The following is a 16384-nucleotide window of genomic DNA, read 5'->3' as shown; positions in this document are numbered from 1 at the left end:
AGTATAACGTTAGGCAAAACTGAAAGTACAAGTGCAACTGACAATGTTCCCATCAGACAACAGTCCCACTCTACCAAAAACCAACATGTGTTCCATCCTTTTCATTAAACTGGGATCATCAATACTCCGAAGAACTATATGTTCCAGCATGATTTGCTGATATGAAAATGTAATAACGTCGAGACACCATAAAGTACAAAACATCTCCAGTGACGCTACCTCAAAAATTGGCATATGTATGTTGCAAAGAAAATGATTAGAAAGGCCTAACAAAGAACTTAGGGGGATTTAGACCACCAAAAAGGAATGCCGGTTGAATCTTGTAAATTATCTAATGTCTCTGGACCTTCAATATCATACTATACTATTGACAAGAAAATCTTGTAGGCAAAAAAAGGAAAAATGAGATCCCATTAAACCTTTCTGCCAGGTTTGAAGAAGGTTGTTCAGTCAACCTCATATAATGTTGGTCGGATCTATAATGTTCCATAGTCTATACACTGTGACCATTTGGGTCGAGTAATTTTTGTTCATCATTTGGCTTGTCAATCGTGGAGAGTTGAATAATTGGTTTAGAGTTTGTTTTATTCCACTCATTCTCTACACGGAAGAAAGCCCACTGGAAGCGACGGAAGATCTCAAGTGCGGTGATTGTGAACACAGTGAGATAATTGTGTCGGAGATGGGAAGAAAGCTTGTATGTCCACGTGCATCGCAGGATGAGGTTGGTTCCTATTACCCAAAAGTAGACCTGCAAGTTCCCAACGGTCAGAGAACTACATCCTAAATACTTAACGAGGAGAAACTTTATCATAAGAAATGCCAACTTAGAGGCTATCAAAATCTTCATCTATGCAGGGAATGTTGGTCAAAATTATCGAGAAAGCTTAATATCAATTCCAGCTTCAATCAGATTCATGAAAATAAAGTGACCACCAATAGAATCATTGAATTCTTTCTCAGCTTTACTATAGAAAAAAAATGTCTAAAAATTGTATTACACAAGAAACTGGTAAATTCACCAGCCAGTAGAATGAACTTACGAAGTTATGGAAGAAGTAGTGATAATTAAAACGCATAGGCTTACCCATTTCCGCCCGTATAACAAGTATGATAGTGAATTTGGTCTGCTGAACTTGAAAATCCGAGTGAAGCAACTAGCAGAAAGAAGTATATTTGAGTTAACAAAGTAACAAGAGAACAATCTCAGAAAGACTCATCTAATAAAAGACATTCCTGCACATTAACAAGTGGACAGGGAATGCCGGAATGGTATTGGGGCAGACTACTATAAATGTGTGATTAAAGTAAAAAAAAAACATGGGAATTGATTCGTGCAATCCACTCCAAGTCATCATTTAGCCATTACTGCGACTCCCCCCTCCCCTCCTATAACCCTTATCTCTATCTCCTACAGCCTCTTTGTAACCAAGAAATCCCCGATGGCAGCAAACAATGAGCTTGCCCCTTTATCCTTCTCCACGTAAACACCAGTTTTCTTGTTCACGGCAAGCTCGACTACATGACGTGCGCCTAAAACACACATCACGCTGTGTTCTTGCCACGAAACAAAGCCCTTGGGGCCCATCTCCTATAACTTCTGTGTCACAAATCCCTCACACCATTTTCATTTCAAGCGGAGTTTATGCTTATATGGCAATTCAATTAAGTACAAATATACAGATCTGATACGAGCTTTTTAGTTGTAGCACTCGCTTTTTATTTTTTTATTTTTTTTGGGGGGAGGGGGGTTGTAAAGTTCAACTCAACATCAAAATTTCCACGCTCTCTTTTTCTCTCTTACCTTGCATTTCTGCAAGAAACTGTTTCCAAGGCTTGAAACCGTGACCATCTGTTAACTTTTTTCCAATAAGGTGGTACCATTGTCATTTTTGCTTCAATTTTTTTTGTGAACCAAGTGTTTACAACTTTGGAAATTAATGAGTCTTTGAGCACAGTGATACGTTAATTTGTTGCTCAAATGTAATAAACATGTAATTGAAAATGTGGGAAGGTAGAGAAATTGGTTGAAAAGATGTCACATCAATAAAAGGTGGTACTCTGTTATATTAATTCAAATTATTAGAGCAAGAACTTTTTCATTTTAATAACAATGACAACATTGGAATGCTAAAATATTAAGCATGTTAGCTGAAATGGTAGGAAGGAAGCAAAAGTCAAAGAAAAATAAAGACAAACCAAATCAAACTGTGACTTGGATTGAGCAATAAGCAAATAAATGGGTAGAAGAAAACTAAAGCATTAGTGCATGCAGTCCAAAAAATTAGCTAAATCTTTGAAGAATTAGCATGAAAAAGATGCCACTGACCTCAAGTCCCAATCTCTTGTCAGATCCCAATAGAATGAGTAGAGTGAATTCACCACACCGGACAGAAGCCACAAAGGACGATAAATATTAACCCAGTTGTCAGGGAAGACGTGATACTTAAGGGCAGAGAGAAATATCACAGGTACTGCAGTTGAATATTTCAACGCTGAAATGAAATGTTAATGACAATTAGCACTATTAAGTATCGACTCAATGTTAAGCTGAAACCTGAAAAAGTAAAAGCAAGTTGGAGAGAGACAGAGAGAGATATTATGTATAAAAAACACTCTTAACAAATGAAGAACATGGAATATTACTACTTTTCATAAGGTCAACAATGAAATGGAGTAACGCTGTAAATTATGTGAGACAGTCCAGGATACTGCAGAGTCATTTTCGTTTTAGGAAGCAAATGATGTAAGCAATAGCATACAAAACCAAGACGATAAAGAGCAGGGTAAGTAAAGCACTAAACTATTCGTCATCCCCTTTTACTCCATTCTCCCAACAGTTGATATTCACAATGAATTAGCACAGATTTCATCCACGTCCTCAGGCTTTCATCTTCAAAGCAGCCCTAAAACTTTCCACCAATATAAACCCTCAAGACCAACCAGTCTCCAAAAAAATTTCAGCCCTCCATATGAGCCTCAAATCCAACCAGGTATCCTTAGTTCCACAGTTGAATGAAGGCTAGTGATCTCTCCACTTTCCTTCATCAGCTCTTTTGAGTTTTAATGATGTTTAAAAGACGGCTAAAACACACTATCTATTCAGAGAGAATAGTTCCTTTCGAAGTTGGCATTAGCAACAAAGCAACTCTGATGCAAGGAGAGCTTCATCAATATCACGGAATGAAGAATTGAAGCTCAGGAATATGCTTAACTGGAAGTACAAGGAAGAAAGGTGGAAAAAGGAAGAAAGAGGCTATAAGTGTGAAAGTGGTTATTCTTGACATTCAAGCCTCATGCAAAAGAAGACCCTTATTTTATTAAGGACATTTTTGTAATTACTAGTGTAAGCTACAAATAAGAGAGAATAGCTCATTTTAGAGTAGACTATTTTTGATATGATATTTTGAAAGAGTGAAACTCTTCTGAGAGTTGAGGCCCATTCTTGTGTTGCCTTGAATTCAATTTGTGTATCTAGCTTTCTATCCTTTTATATTTAATTTCCCATTTTAGTGTTGGGGTTTTCATTATGCATATTCCGTCTAGTATCAAACTCACTCTTCCTTCGCAACAAAAAGGCAAAAGAGAAGACAGAAATTTACCATTTAACAGGGTAGTCTTCTCTCTAGTATCCTTATATTGCCGAAGACATTGGAACAGGCGGAAAAGATAAGGCAATACAAGAACAATGGGAATTGCAACAGCATGACTTCCACAAATAGAATCAGCTTCAAACCATGCAATGGTAGCAACCTGCATATGACATTGGTTATCTTTCAGGTAATAGAGCAAGCTTTCACAAAAATCTACAAGTTCAGCAAAATTCTAAATGATTCTCCATTACAGTGGCATCTGAGCCTGATTACCTAATCTTGTATGTAAATTTGTATATATACATATATTTATAGAGAGAGAGACACACACAAAAAAAAAACTGAAAATTATTTGTAGAAAACACTGTCCTACCACTTTCTCAAACCCAGGGAAACAGCTCTCTTTGTCAATTATAGAGCTCCTTTCAAAGGGGGGATAATGCAGCTAAGTGTGACGCCCCGCGTCACTACCCATTAAATTCATCCCGTTTTGGGCACAATTCCGAGCGTTTCGGGTACATTTCGGAGCCCGACGGGGCTCCCACAAAGTCTCGTGACAAGGCCAACGTGGGGGCATCTTTGGGAGGTCAAAATACAAGCACGGGTCAACATTTATGGGGCTTTGGAGCCTTGACCAGCTGGGAAGAATCTGCACAACCAAAAACAGCTCACTAGACAAGGGCCTTTCCACTAGTTCATGGATTGCATGCCCAAATGTAGTAATGTTGACTAGCATTTATTGTATCCCTTGACTAAGGGGCATTATATATACCTTGTAAGGCCCTCTTGGGCAGATCATATACTTGTTTTTACTCAAGCAATATAATCAGAAAATTGGCTCTTCGGGCCTCCCAAAACCGAGTGTCTTTCTTGCTATTTTCCTCTCGAGTTTGTGTGAGTGTTCAAAGGTTCTTGGGGACGAATTTAGAGCGGGTTTAGGACTGAGTTTAGCATCGATATCGGGAGTGTTAAGCTGTCCGCACGCGGCTAAAATTAGGCCCGTGACATAAGTCTGATTTTACAGTGATTCAACTAAACTCAACACTTTCTTTTACAAAATCATAGATTCCAACTCCCCACGAACCAATAGTGGTGTTTCCCCTCTAAGTGACTTGAATACCGAACTTATGTGAGGTGGAGGGTCTCTTCCACTAGACCAACCCTCTCTTGTTGATACCACTAAATGCAATTTGTGTAATCACAAAAAGAAAAATCTAGCAATATCATGTCAGTTATCCTTCTTTTCACCAAAAGAAGAGGACAGAAAGGAACTAACCTGTCGATGAACCATTCTACAGACGGAACGCTCCAAATCTGAAAATACCTGCACAAAAGTAGAAAATATTGGACATTGCCACACCAGATGACAGAAGTTATGAAATAACACTCTATGAGAAGCTACAGCAATAGGTATGACACAAGCAGGTGAAAGTTTGTACATCTACAAGCCTTTGATCATCAAATATGTACATTTCGCCAAAAGAATCAATACCAGGCTGTATCATGAAATAGATAAACTTTGACTTGCTTAGCCTATTCAGATCAGGTAAGTATATATGAGATTGATTTGACTGGACTCACAGCTTTGGCTCATGCCCAAAGTGAATCAGACAACTCATAAGAGCTTAAAATTCACCATCTAAAGAGCAAACTAAATCTGCGAGCAATCACTCTGGGAATGGATCGTCAAATGGAGTTGTAATAGGTAACTTTAGACAAATGCTTTTCTTCTGGTTCAGTTGACAATACAAAGAACAAGGAGGGGTTCCAGGACGATCAATTGTTTTAAGAAAGAATTTGAGATCGGTATATCAACCACGTTAATGGTATGGTAGATAATAAAGAATTATCGTAAACTCAGAAGAAGCTATTGCAAGAAGGGGATGAACTGAGATGATAGAAAGTTAGAGAAGATGGCAGCTTTTAAAAGGGGTAAACGACTAAGTCTCAGCACATTGAGATGAGAAGACTTCTTAGGCTCCTTTACTTTTGGATTATTGTGGTTTACTCAAGATTCAACAAATTGAACCCAAGACTAACAGAACCTAAACTTAGATCAGTTCTGTTTTCATGACACGAAATTGACCTGCTCAGACGGTAACAATCTTCTCTAAGCAAAGCCATCAAGAACTCAAGATATTTCATGAGATATCAACTACGAATTTTGCCCGCCTGCAACAATGATGTTACAACCTGAGTAATGCATTTATTTGATGATAAATCTGATGTCAGAAGTTTATGCAGCTTGGAATATGCTCCGATAGTGCTCCGGTATAGTGCTCCAGTAGGTAAAACCATCATGAAATAAAGCTAAATAACAATATCAAATACCAAGTAAAAATAAGAAAATAAGAAAAATGAGAAACGTTCACGAGTTCCAAATATAGCTTTTCACCAAGCTAGTAATGAACTAATTCTAAGAAATAGATGTGACAAAATGAATTGTATCCAAAAGAATGTGTACTAGGAAAAAAAAAGATGCATAATCCTACTTATGTAAGAAAATGGTATAGCTGAAATATGAACTCCGTTATGCCACATTATACAAATAAATAAACACAAACTAATGAGTGATGAGTTATGAGTCCTCTTTTCTTTTGGGAAGAGGATGCACACCTTGGACATAGAAGTGAATATATCAGCCAGAAAGAAGTCAGCAAATGATATTGCCTGCATCCACATCCAAAAAAAAAAAAAAGATAATTCATGACATCAGTCAAATAATAGTATGAACCCCTCTATCAAAATTAGCATGACATATATCATTTTTCACATTAATTTAGGGAATTTTAAGCATGATCCACATGATGATTAGAATTTTGAATATAAATGGTTAATCTTCTAAAAGGTGTTTCACGATATTGCAGAACTAACATGGAAATGCTCTGAGGCAGTAAATACACTTCAAAAGGTCAAACAAGAATCCACTTCAGGGGAGAAGGAAGATTTTTTCTGCCAAATCCAACAGATCTATATGTGGAATGATTGGCATTTGAAGACAATGAAACTCTGTTTAAAAGATACCTGGTTCTGCCATATCAGCTATTAGTAAAGTATTCAATTACTCCCTCCGTCACAATTTATGTGGCATAATTTGACCGGGCACGGAATTTAAGAAATAAGAGAAGATTTTGTTATGTTTACCAATATACCCTTATTAAAGTCATTTTGTGGACTTCTCTTGCTAAATAGGACCCAATGAGGATAAAATGGGAACTGTGCCAAGAAATAGTTGTCAAATAAGGAAAGATGACATTCTTTTGAGATGGACTAAAAAGGAAAGTATACCACATAAATTGGGTACTTCAAAACTCCAACTAAAATGGCAGTCTAAGTACATGAAAAATTGTAATAATGAAATAATCACCCATGCCGATATTAATGGTTTCAATTGAAAGAAAGTCCATACAATATAATAAGTAAATTACATAAAGTTTTCAGGTAAAAATACATAGAGCTTCATATCTTATTGATTTCGAAATTGAGAGATCAACATGGCAACTTTTATGACTAAAAGTCAAAATTATTTCTCAATGTAACCATTAGATTAACAGAAATTTACCTGGAATGGGAAAACTATCCGCCAAACAGTCCTTAAAAAAAAAAAGCGAGATGACAAATAGAATATATCAAATGGAAAAATCAGAGCCATGGCAAAAGCAGCATATAAGAGCACCTGCAATGACATAAGATTCATTACAATAGTAGAAAAGAAGTATCACATTTACAAGATTTAGTGAAATCTGCCGATTAAATAGAGTGGTTACACTAAAGACCAGGGAGACTTTGTTACAATAACTGTGCCTCAAAATCAGAAGCATTTGGCACAGCTTTCAAAATAAAAGTTTAGAAATAAAAAATTTCTGATGCCAAATCTTTGGGTTAAGAGAAGAATTAGACGTTTTGAATCCTTCATAGGATAGTACTTCCGATTTGATGCAACTGCAAGACTTGAGCATTTTGTATGACAGTATGACTAAGCTGAAGAAGTTGATTTTGAACTCCTCCAAGCCCTAACAGAAGTAGTGCAGTTATTTATGAACCAAAAATGGTCTTCTTCCCTTTTTATAATTTGATCAGAAGTTTTTCCAACAGTTTTAAATATGACTTAAATTGGATAAAGAAAAAACCATTAACAATCAAGTGCGAAGGAAGCATCTATTACACTGGTTGAGATGCAGCCAACGAAACTTCTCCGTGTGAGTACAGATAGAGATAGGCTGTCATGCTTGTCGGCACAATGATCGTCATCCAAGTAGCGCACTGCATTACCAAGGGACTTTTAATATATTTCTGTTTGTACGAGGAAAACAAAAATCTAACAGGCAGTTCAAGTCATGCAATAGAGATTAGTTTTTCCTTCTACTTCTTTCCTTCAATCTGATTGGAATGAGGCAAACATATTGCAGCACTCTCATCAATAATGCTGTCCTTAGACTTGACTTCATGTACCATGGCTTATCAATGTAAGTGACATGATGCATCCATATAAACAGGCATCTTTGTTGAATACATGACATCTGATCTGATATTTAAATCTTACCACTTCTGTGCAATGTTCACTAAAAACAGGCTTATATTGCCAAACCTTAATGCTCAAATTTCAAAGTAAGCATATCGAGACAAAAGTAAGCCCAAATAACTTAGTTACCCATGCTTAGGAATGTGGTAAATCCACATACTGCAGTTTAAGTGGCAAATGATGTTTCCCTAGAAAGTTTTAACGACAATATTAGGAACTTAGCCATCTTGCAACAAATGCATCAGCACAAAAGCATTTAAGTGAAAAACGAGCACAAAAGCATTTAAGTGAAAAACGAGTCAATTAATAGATGCAGGCAGTTGCAAGACTATAGGCTCATAACAAGTGTAATTCACCTTCCAAATCTCTCTGTGAGAAAGATGATTCTGATCAAGGTCAAAAATTTTAGCATAGTTGACATTAGCCTGCGCAAAAACCCATAGGTTTATGCCCCAAAACCAAACCATCATGGTCTGCAGCACCAAAACCAAATGAATGCAAATAAGACAAATGTTGCAGAAAGGATTATTGCATCGCCTAGTATAATGATAGTCACTAACCACAAGAAGAAGAGGATTGTAATAAAGAAAAGCCTCATATAAGAACAGATCACGAAGGTTTACGCTCATTCTCATAACTGAATCCCAGCTTATCTGCAAATTAACAGAAAATATTCATTAAAGATAATACAAGTATGTTCACATGAACCAAGTACATAACCAAAAAAAACTGGTTATACTAACCTTGCAACAACCGAAACCCCAAACGAGGAACAGAAAAACCTGAACACAATAACATACTTAGAATCATAAGATAACATTTCATCTTCTTCACAGAAGAATAAGAAAATAAATCAAAGAAAACAGCACCAACAGGCAACAACATACAAAAAAGCAGGAAAAGAGGCCCCATGGGATGATTAAAGTTGAAGAAATAACAAAAGGAAGCAAATCAACAATTTTAAGGACGTATATATCTTATTAGTCAACTTACCATTCTTTGAGCAACCTACTTGAAAATCACACAATCATTTTTCATGGTCAATATTCCTACGATAATGTCTCCGATGAGCCAATACTGATGAGCCCCATTACCATGTCAAATTAAGCCGCTAAATTCTAGATAAAGTACTAGCTAATTTCTAGAAACAGAACAGCTTCAGGGTCACCATGGTTTTATAGTTCACTGCTTTGTCCAAATTCCTAATCTATCTTTCTAAAGAAACAAAATGCTATCAAACACAGGAACTTACAGCGAAAGCAAAGACTAAAGCATCTTCCAAATAGCGTTGAGGAGGCACTCCAAAGTTCAAACTGGTTCAAGTCTTTCTATGAAAAATCTTACTTTGGTGACGGTAAGATCCTATGTATACAGGGTCAAAGTGGTTATAAAATGTCTCAAATGTGGATTGATTTGTCCTGGTTAGCTTTTGGCTAAAAAACTACATACTCTCTCCCTCATATACTCCCTTGTACTCCCTCTGTCCCATTTTATGTGTCTTCATTTCCTTTTTGGTCCGTCCCAAAAAGAATGTCACCTTTCCTTATTTGGTAACTATTTAATGACATCATTCCTATTTATCCTTATTGGGTCCCACTTATTAAGAAAAGACAGCAAAAAAGTAAACATTAAAATAACTTTAAAAGGGGCAATTTTGTAAACTTTACAAAGTCATCACTTATTTCTTAAACTCTGTGCCTGGTCAAATGGCGACACATAAAATGGGACGGAGGTAGTATCATTTTGCTTCCTAGTTTTCACTCTTTTTCTATTTAGTACTTTTATGAATTATTATTACTTTTTTGTACTTCTATCCCAATTTCTTTTAATAACCGAGAAATCCCCCAGGGCTAGCTAGCGCACGGTTCTGAAACTAGGTGAGTAATAGGTCTGCCCCTCTACCCTTTCTCTATTCAACTACCAGGCTGAAACAGAATTCAAACACGTGACATCAGTTTTTATCTTTGTCCATGTTTGACATCATTCTACTGCCTGCAAATAACAAGCAAGTTATAAAAATCAAATTCATCTAACTAATTGGATTAAACGTTGATGTAAAGTTTCCTCTACAATATAAGTGTGAGAAATAATGGAGAAAAATATTATTGAATTGTGTTACTACATTATTACACTAAGACCCTATTTATATTTATAGGCACTTCATTCCAATCTTTTTCCAAATGGGACACTACATTTCAATACTTTTCTAAAGAGGACACTAAACTACAATCCTCTTTTCCAAGGAGGATTCTATATACTACTACTATTCCTACTCATATTCTAACAATAAGCTTAACTAGTAAATTATTTTCTACTATATGTTATACACAAAACAAACAGACATCTTCATAGTATGATCAAGTGGTTGAGAATTAAGATGGGCCAGATAAAGTACTATTTATGGAGCAAACTCAATGCCATCAATTTTGTAGAAAATAGCATTGTAATAGGATGTTTTATAGGTTAATTTTTTATTATGTTGTATTGCAATTCTAAATAATATGTGTACAAATTTGTGCTGCAAATATATTGCTATTACATTTTTCCTTTTTTTTTTTTTTGACAATGTGCTATTGCATTTTTTTCTTTTTTCATAGGCTCCAGCATGGAGAATAATTTGTCAAACTTGACTTATCAATGTTAAAATTTGCGTATCCATACATATAGACTTTTCAAACTAGGAATGAATTGAATCCTAAATAACTTCAAATTATGACAAACAAATATCAAACATGAACCAAAAAACTAGCTTCAGATCAGTTTCAAACCATACTACAGATCTCTATAACTTATTCCTGATATTAAAAATCACAACCCAGAGCATAAAGATCAAATGTTCATGTACTGAAATTGTCATACAAAATCATACCTTAAATCTCCATAAAAGAACAGGAGATGGCATTATGGCTGCGCTGCTCAAAGGTGTGGTCACACCCTTCATTTCATTGGCATCTATGCTATGCAGAAGGGCTTCTTCAGAACTCCCTCCAAGCTCAAGAGTACCTAGCAGCTTACGACTATTAGCAGTCTATTTGACATAACCAGTGAACAAAACAGAGAGCAAGCATCAGCAAGCACATCAAAGGGACAACTTTTCTTACCAAGATCAGAAACAACCGCTCGACTTCCAGACTTCCGCAGATGTGGACTGTTGGCAGGCATCCACAAGACTCCCAAGAACAGATGGATGGAAGCAGACAAAGTAAGCACGATAATTTAAGCAACTAGGATCACCTTGCAACCTGCAATGACAATAAACATAGCACGGTAAGCACGAAATTAAATGGAAGATGCATAAAGCCAACCAGAAAATAAAATTCAAAAAAGGAAGGGGTGAAAGAGGCCCCAGGATCAAAACATAAAACTCATCAATTTGTGAAGAAAATTCACCAGATCATATGGAACAGACTTGAAACCCCCCCCCCCCCCCCCCCCCCCCCCCCCCAAAAAAATAAAAAAATAAAAGACGTCTGAAAGTCAATGTCCATTAAGTACTTCTCCAAGGAGAGTAGAAGCACAAATCCCAAGAAGTGAAAGCAAATGCATGAAAAGAGAATTTTTTGTATAAATGATGCTTATCCCATTCCCAGTTTAGTAGGTTACATCTCTCCTGATGTTCAAATTGTGCCAGTACTTTGTAGTTTGTGCGAAGATTAGCTGAGTATAGTCCCTTTTCATCAAAGGACCATCTCAATGGGCTATTTGCTTCCAACTGTGATGCTCTCTTACCCAAAATACCCATCAAATGCAGCGAACTGTCTATATCCCAATCCTTGACATTTCACCCGAGTTTAGTGCTCCAACTATTATCAGCCCTCATCAAGCAATTGAGGTTTTTGGATTTAAAGATAACATGAAGATATTGGTAACTCTCTTTTTGGGGTCTACTTACAAGCCAGTAGTCCTTCCATGATCTTATAGTGACTGTCTCCTAGTTATAAATAGGAGTTGGATCGGGATTCTGATACAGACTTATTTTACCATAGACCATAGAGTTTAGAGATTGAGCCTCTCCTGGAACATCTAGAGTTCATTCTTTTAGCAAGTTGAAAACCACTCCAAAGTATACCTTCTTCTTGACTACATAGCCAAAGTAAAAGTCATTTAAATAGAAAACTCTTATTGTACAATCTGAATATCTATTTATATTTAATTTGTTTAGTAGCTGTACTAAGAGAATTGAAGCAAGGAACCCAAATTCAGAAGTAGGAGAAGAGGACTCACATTCTATATGAAAAGAGTTATTTCCTTCAGAAAAAAAGGAAATAAAAGGAAGAAATAAATGGCTTTTAAAACAAAAAAGAAAGAAAGAAAGTGTACAAACAGAGAGAGGCAAAGAAGAAGTGTCACAAACTCAAGAAGAGGAAAATTACGACATTGACAATAAAGATAATGTTGAGCCACATGTGCATATCTCCTACTCTCAAATAACAAAAGCTCCTCATTTGTGCCCCCTTATCACTTTTTTCGTCTATTGAAGTTAGATTCAAAGAATGGACAGCTTCTTGCTTGGATGATGGATCACTTTGTGGCTCACTATCTAAAGCACACATTTTTTAAGCAAATTTTAACCAATGAAGCAATAAATCCTCACATTGCACCGAAGCAACGAAAACAAGAATTTTTATTTTAAAAAAAAAAAATAGTTCCTGTTGAATGGACATAAAAATTTCAAGTTTATAGTTGGAACATTATGAATGAGGATGAAGGCCTAGTTCCTCATCTCAAAGAGATTCAGTGGATCTTGCTGCAAATGAAAGAAAAGGCCTAGGGAAAATAGTTGATGAAGTTTCTTCTATCTGGTGTACTTCATCAAAAGGTTTCTTCTATCTTGTGTACAATATTTGGCAAGAAATAGTATTCCAAACACACTTTAAGGCTAGTTCATGAAATTACTGTTGTGATTAACTTGGAGATTTAAGCTGAAACCACACTTTATTTTAAACGGGGGCTTAGTTTGAGGCTTGTTTTGCCTCAAACTATTTTTTCTTACAATTGCAGTGACAGTTCAGGCCAGCTTGTACACCTCGCTAATTCATCAAATACATGTTACCTCCCACCAACGCAGGTATTAGCTAATTTTGCCCCAAGGCTTAGGTAACACGAAGAAATCTTTGTGGAATGTAAGTGCAGGACCTGAAACAAACCACTAACCACTGTAAATGTTGCATTACTCTATAAAAGAGTATGTATTTATCAAAAACTAAATAAATAGAGCTCCATCGGCAGATCTAGACACATACTTATCCTCAATGTACAAGATAGATACCAAATGGATATACTAACAAATACATACATATACGTATGCACACATATACATGCTGCCCAGATAACAAAGCTGACCAATTTTTCATGAAAACTACGCTTAAACCAAAATTGGAAGAAAGAGAATGGAAGGATAGAGTTTTTAACTATCAAAAAATCATCTAAAACAAACTTTCTCTTCCTTTTTCTTTCTGGTCCTAGAGAAATCTCTTCATGTCAAATCCAAGAGACCTACAATAGAAGTTCATCTTGTTATCACGTTATCTCTTTTTTTATTTTTATTTTTTTGTAATCTAATGAAACAGGGAATCGACTCATTCACTTTAAACTCACAACTGGTTCATGTTATCCTGTCTAATGCTCAGCCAGAAACACTCAGAAGTGGATAAGAAAGTTAGCTGAGATGAAAACCACTCACACGTTCATTCAAACTAAACAACTTTCCCTTCAACCTACATATGCATGCAAACCAACCAGAGTTGTACCCAAGTATTTGTTGGAACAAGCAAAATTCCTATTTTTTACTATAAATTGAAATGATAACAAATTTCTCACTCGTACACATCTAGCCATCCCTAGTCCTAGTGTATAGTAACATATATTGCAAAATTAAGATTGACTACCCTCAAATACTGAAATACTCAAAACACAGATAAGATTTAAGAAAAAACAACAAGATATCAATTAATCAATTAACTATGTCTCTACTCTCTAGTTGAAACTAACAATACGAATCCTCTATAGTCTGCGCCTTCCTTATTACTTCCATTATATATCTCAAGTCCCAACAGACACAAAACACTAGGCGATTTATTTCCATCTATCCTAACCTTTGTGTACAGAGTTACCTTGTACGTGTTGATGGTGTGAGGTGGCAGGTATCCTATGGGATTAGTCGAAGGTGCACGAAAGCTACCTCGGATCAAAACACACCCTATGTCTCAAATCTCCAGTTGGAATCAACAATACGAATCCTCTACAGTATGTGCCTTCCATATTACTTCCATTATATAGCTCAAGTCCCAACAAATATAAAAACTTTTAACCTTTGTGTATAGAGTTACCTAATACGTGTTGTTGGTGTGAGGTGGCAGGTATTCTATGGAATTAGTCGAAGGTGCACGAGAGCTGCCCTGGATCGAACACACGTTATGTCTCTACTCTCTAGTTGGAATCAACAATACGAATCCTCTATACTCTGCGGCTTCCTTATTACTTCCATTATATAGCTCAAGTCCCAACAGACACAAAAACACTAGGCAATTTATTTCCATCTATCCTAACCTTTGTGTACAGAGAGTCACCTCGTACATGTTGCTGGTGTGAGGTGGCAGATATCCTATGGAATTAATCGAAGGTGCACGAAAGCTGCCTCGGGTTGCTCAAGTCCCAACAAAGACAAAAACATTAGGTGATTTATTTCCATCTATCCTAACCTTTGTGTATAGAGTTACCTGATACGTGTTGCTAGTGTGAGGTCGTTAAAGGTGCACGAAAGCTGGCCCGGACACCCCCTCTATCCAAAAGACAAAAAGCTATATGGCTTATTATTCTGGCTGGCGTCAACCTACAGCACTCTGATAACAGTTCAATTAATTGCTAGCAACAAGCAATGCTGGAAATTTACATCCCTCTTACGAGCAAGGCAGCACGGTGCACTAAAGCTCCCGCTATGTAGGCCCCACCACAACGATCTATTGTGTGCAGTCTTACCTTACATTTCTGCCCGAGACTATTTAAGCGTGGCAGCAATTTTACCGGTTACTCCAACGCTCTCCTTCCACGTCCCTTCATCGGGGCACAATAAAAACTCTTTAGATCCAAACATCATATTGAATAAACAAAACTACTGAATCAACAAACAATTCAAAAATCTCCGCAAAATGTACAGTAAAAAAACAAACGAGACGCGAAAGTGATCATACCTGATGAAAGAAAGAACAGAAAAAAAATGTAAGGATGGATCTGATGAAGATAAAATGCACATGCAATGTGAATTTTGTTAGTTATACAGATCCGGTTTGTGTTACCAACGCTTCATACAGAAGTAAAGGGGGAATTTGCTTCTAAGTTCGTAGAAAACCCCAAAATATATTATACCAGTATATTATAGTACCAATTTTATAATTGGACCAAAATAAAGCACTTTCGTATACTGAACTGTTTTAGCAAAACAAATGCCATGGTGTACCAGTTTTTTAAAAAAAAAATTTAGAAAAAAAATTGAATGTTGTGGTTTTAAAATAAATAAATATGTGTATAGTGAATTAAAATGTGGTTTGAATTTTGTGATTTAAAATATATTATTTAATATATTGGACTACTATATTTTAATCAATACATATTAATTTTTATATTATTGTTTCATATATTAGATACTAATGTTCATAAGTTGGAGCTACTAGCAGGAGAGTATGGGGTGAGGGTGTCTTTGGTTGTTAATGTAGGGTGTTATCTTGTAAGCGTCTTATTTCTGTTATTTCATGTTTTATTACGGATTTATTTACTATTCTTTGTCTTGAATCGGGGGTCTATCGGAAACAGTCTTTCTATTTCTCTGGAGGTAGTAGTATGGATTGCGTCCTCAAATCCCACTATGAGGAAATACACTGAGTATTTTTTTTTTTTTGTTGTTGTATATACTAGATATCAAGGGGATCGACTAGTATAGATATCAAGGGAATCGTACTCGTATGGAGCTGATTTATATTATTTTTATATCTCAATTTATATGATGTAAAATAAAATTTAGATAATCAATCATATTTTTAATATGTTTTTAAATATTTTAAGCTATTAGCTAAGCTTAGAAGGCACCTTGTCGTCACACAAAACTCTCGTCAAACTCTCCAATCTCTTCAATCATAAATCCAAAATAATACTTCCCCCGTTCTAAATTGAGATGACACATTAATTAAGAAAAATAATTAATAATATATCTAGTTTACTATAATACCTATATTAAATGATGTTTATATTTTAATTTGAAGAAAAAATAATTCAT

At 35.9% G+C, this 16384-nt stretch overlaps 1 protein-coding gene across 7 annotated transcripts; it reads right to left on the bottom strand.

Moving 5' to 3' along the window:
* Positions 1-71: 71 nt before the first annotated feature.
* Positions 72-15514, bottom strand: LOC107867036 (SPX and EXS domain-containing protein 1). Of its 7 annotated transcripts, none has more exons than XM_016713126.2 (16): positions 15306-15494; positions 15094-15168; positions 14835-14957; positions 11217-11357; positions 10985-11118; positions 8859-8897; positions 8676-8768; positions 8472-8588; positions 7761-7856; positions 7156-7269; positions 6210-6263; positions 4870-4917; positions 3603-3753; positions 2330-2495; positions 1088-1157; positions 72-751 (listed from the first exon to the last, which is right to left on the bottom strand). In XM_016713126.2, exons 4-16 carry the CDS (start codon positions 11275-11277, stop codon positions 494-496), a joined length of 1401 nt encoding a protein of 466 aa, XP_016568612.1. In that variant the 5' UTR covers positions 11278-11357; positions 14835-14957; positions 15094-15168; positions 15306-15494; the 3' UTR covers positions 72-493. The 7 variants fall into 7 exon arrangements, with proteins under 7 accessions (XP_016568612.1, XP_047267185.1, XP_016568614.1 ...); XM_047411229.1 differs by lacking the exon at positions 14835-14957 and adding an exon at positions 13109-13251; XM_016713128.2 differs by lacking the exons at positions 14835-14957; positions 15094-15168 and adding an exon at positions 13109-13251 and having other exon boundaries at positions 15306-15514.
* Positions 15515-16384: the final 870 nt, after the last annotated feature.

This window comes from Capsicum annuum, chromosome 4 (genome assembly GCF_002878395.1).
Source record: "Capsicum annuum cultivar UCD-10X-F1 chromosome 4, UCD10Xv1.1, whole genome shotgun sequence".
Lineage (NCBI taxonomy): Eukaryota > Viridiplantae > Streptophyta > Magnoliopsida > Solanales > Solanaceae > Capsicum > Capsicum annuum.
This window is presented reverse-complemented; position numbering and strand designations above follow the sequence as displayed.

Bases quoted from the DNA above. Each gene is read 5' to 3' on its own strand.
- LOC107867036 (XM_016713128.2), bottom strand. From the start codon at position 11,277: ATGCCTGCCAACAGTCCACATCTGCGGAAGTCTGGAAGTCGAGCGGTT. The intron at 6,264-7,155 runs GTAAATTTCTGT...ATGTGGATGCAG, and splicing joins GGATAGTTTTCCCATTCCAG to GCAATATCATTTGCTGACTT. The intron at 4,918-6,209 runs GTGTGCATCCTC...ACTTTTGTGCAG, and splicing joins TATTCACTTCTATGTCCAAG to GTATTTTCAGATTTGGAGCG.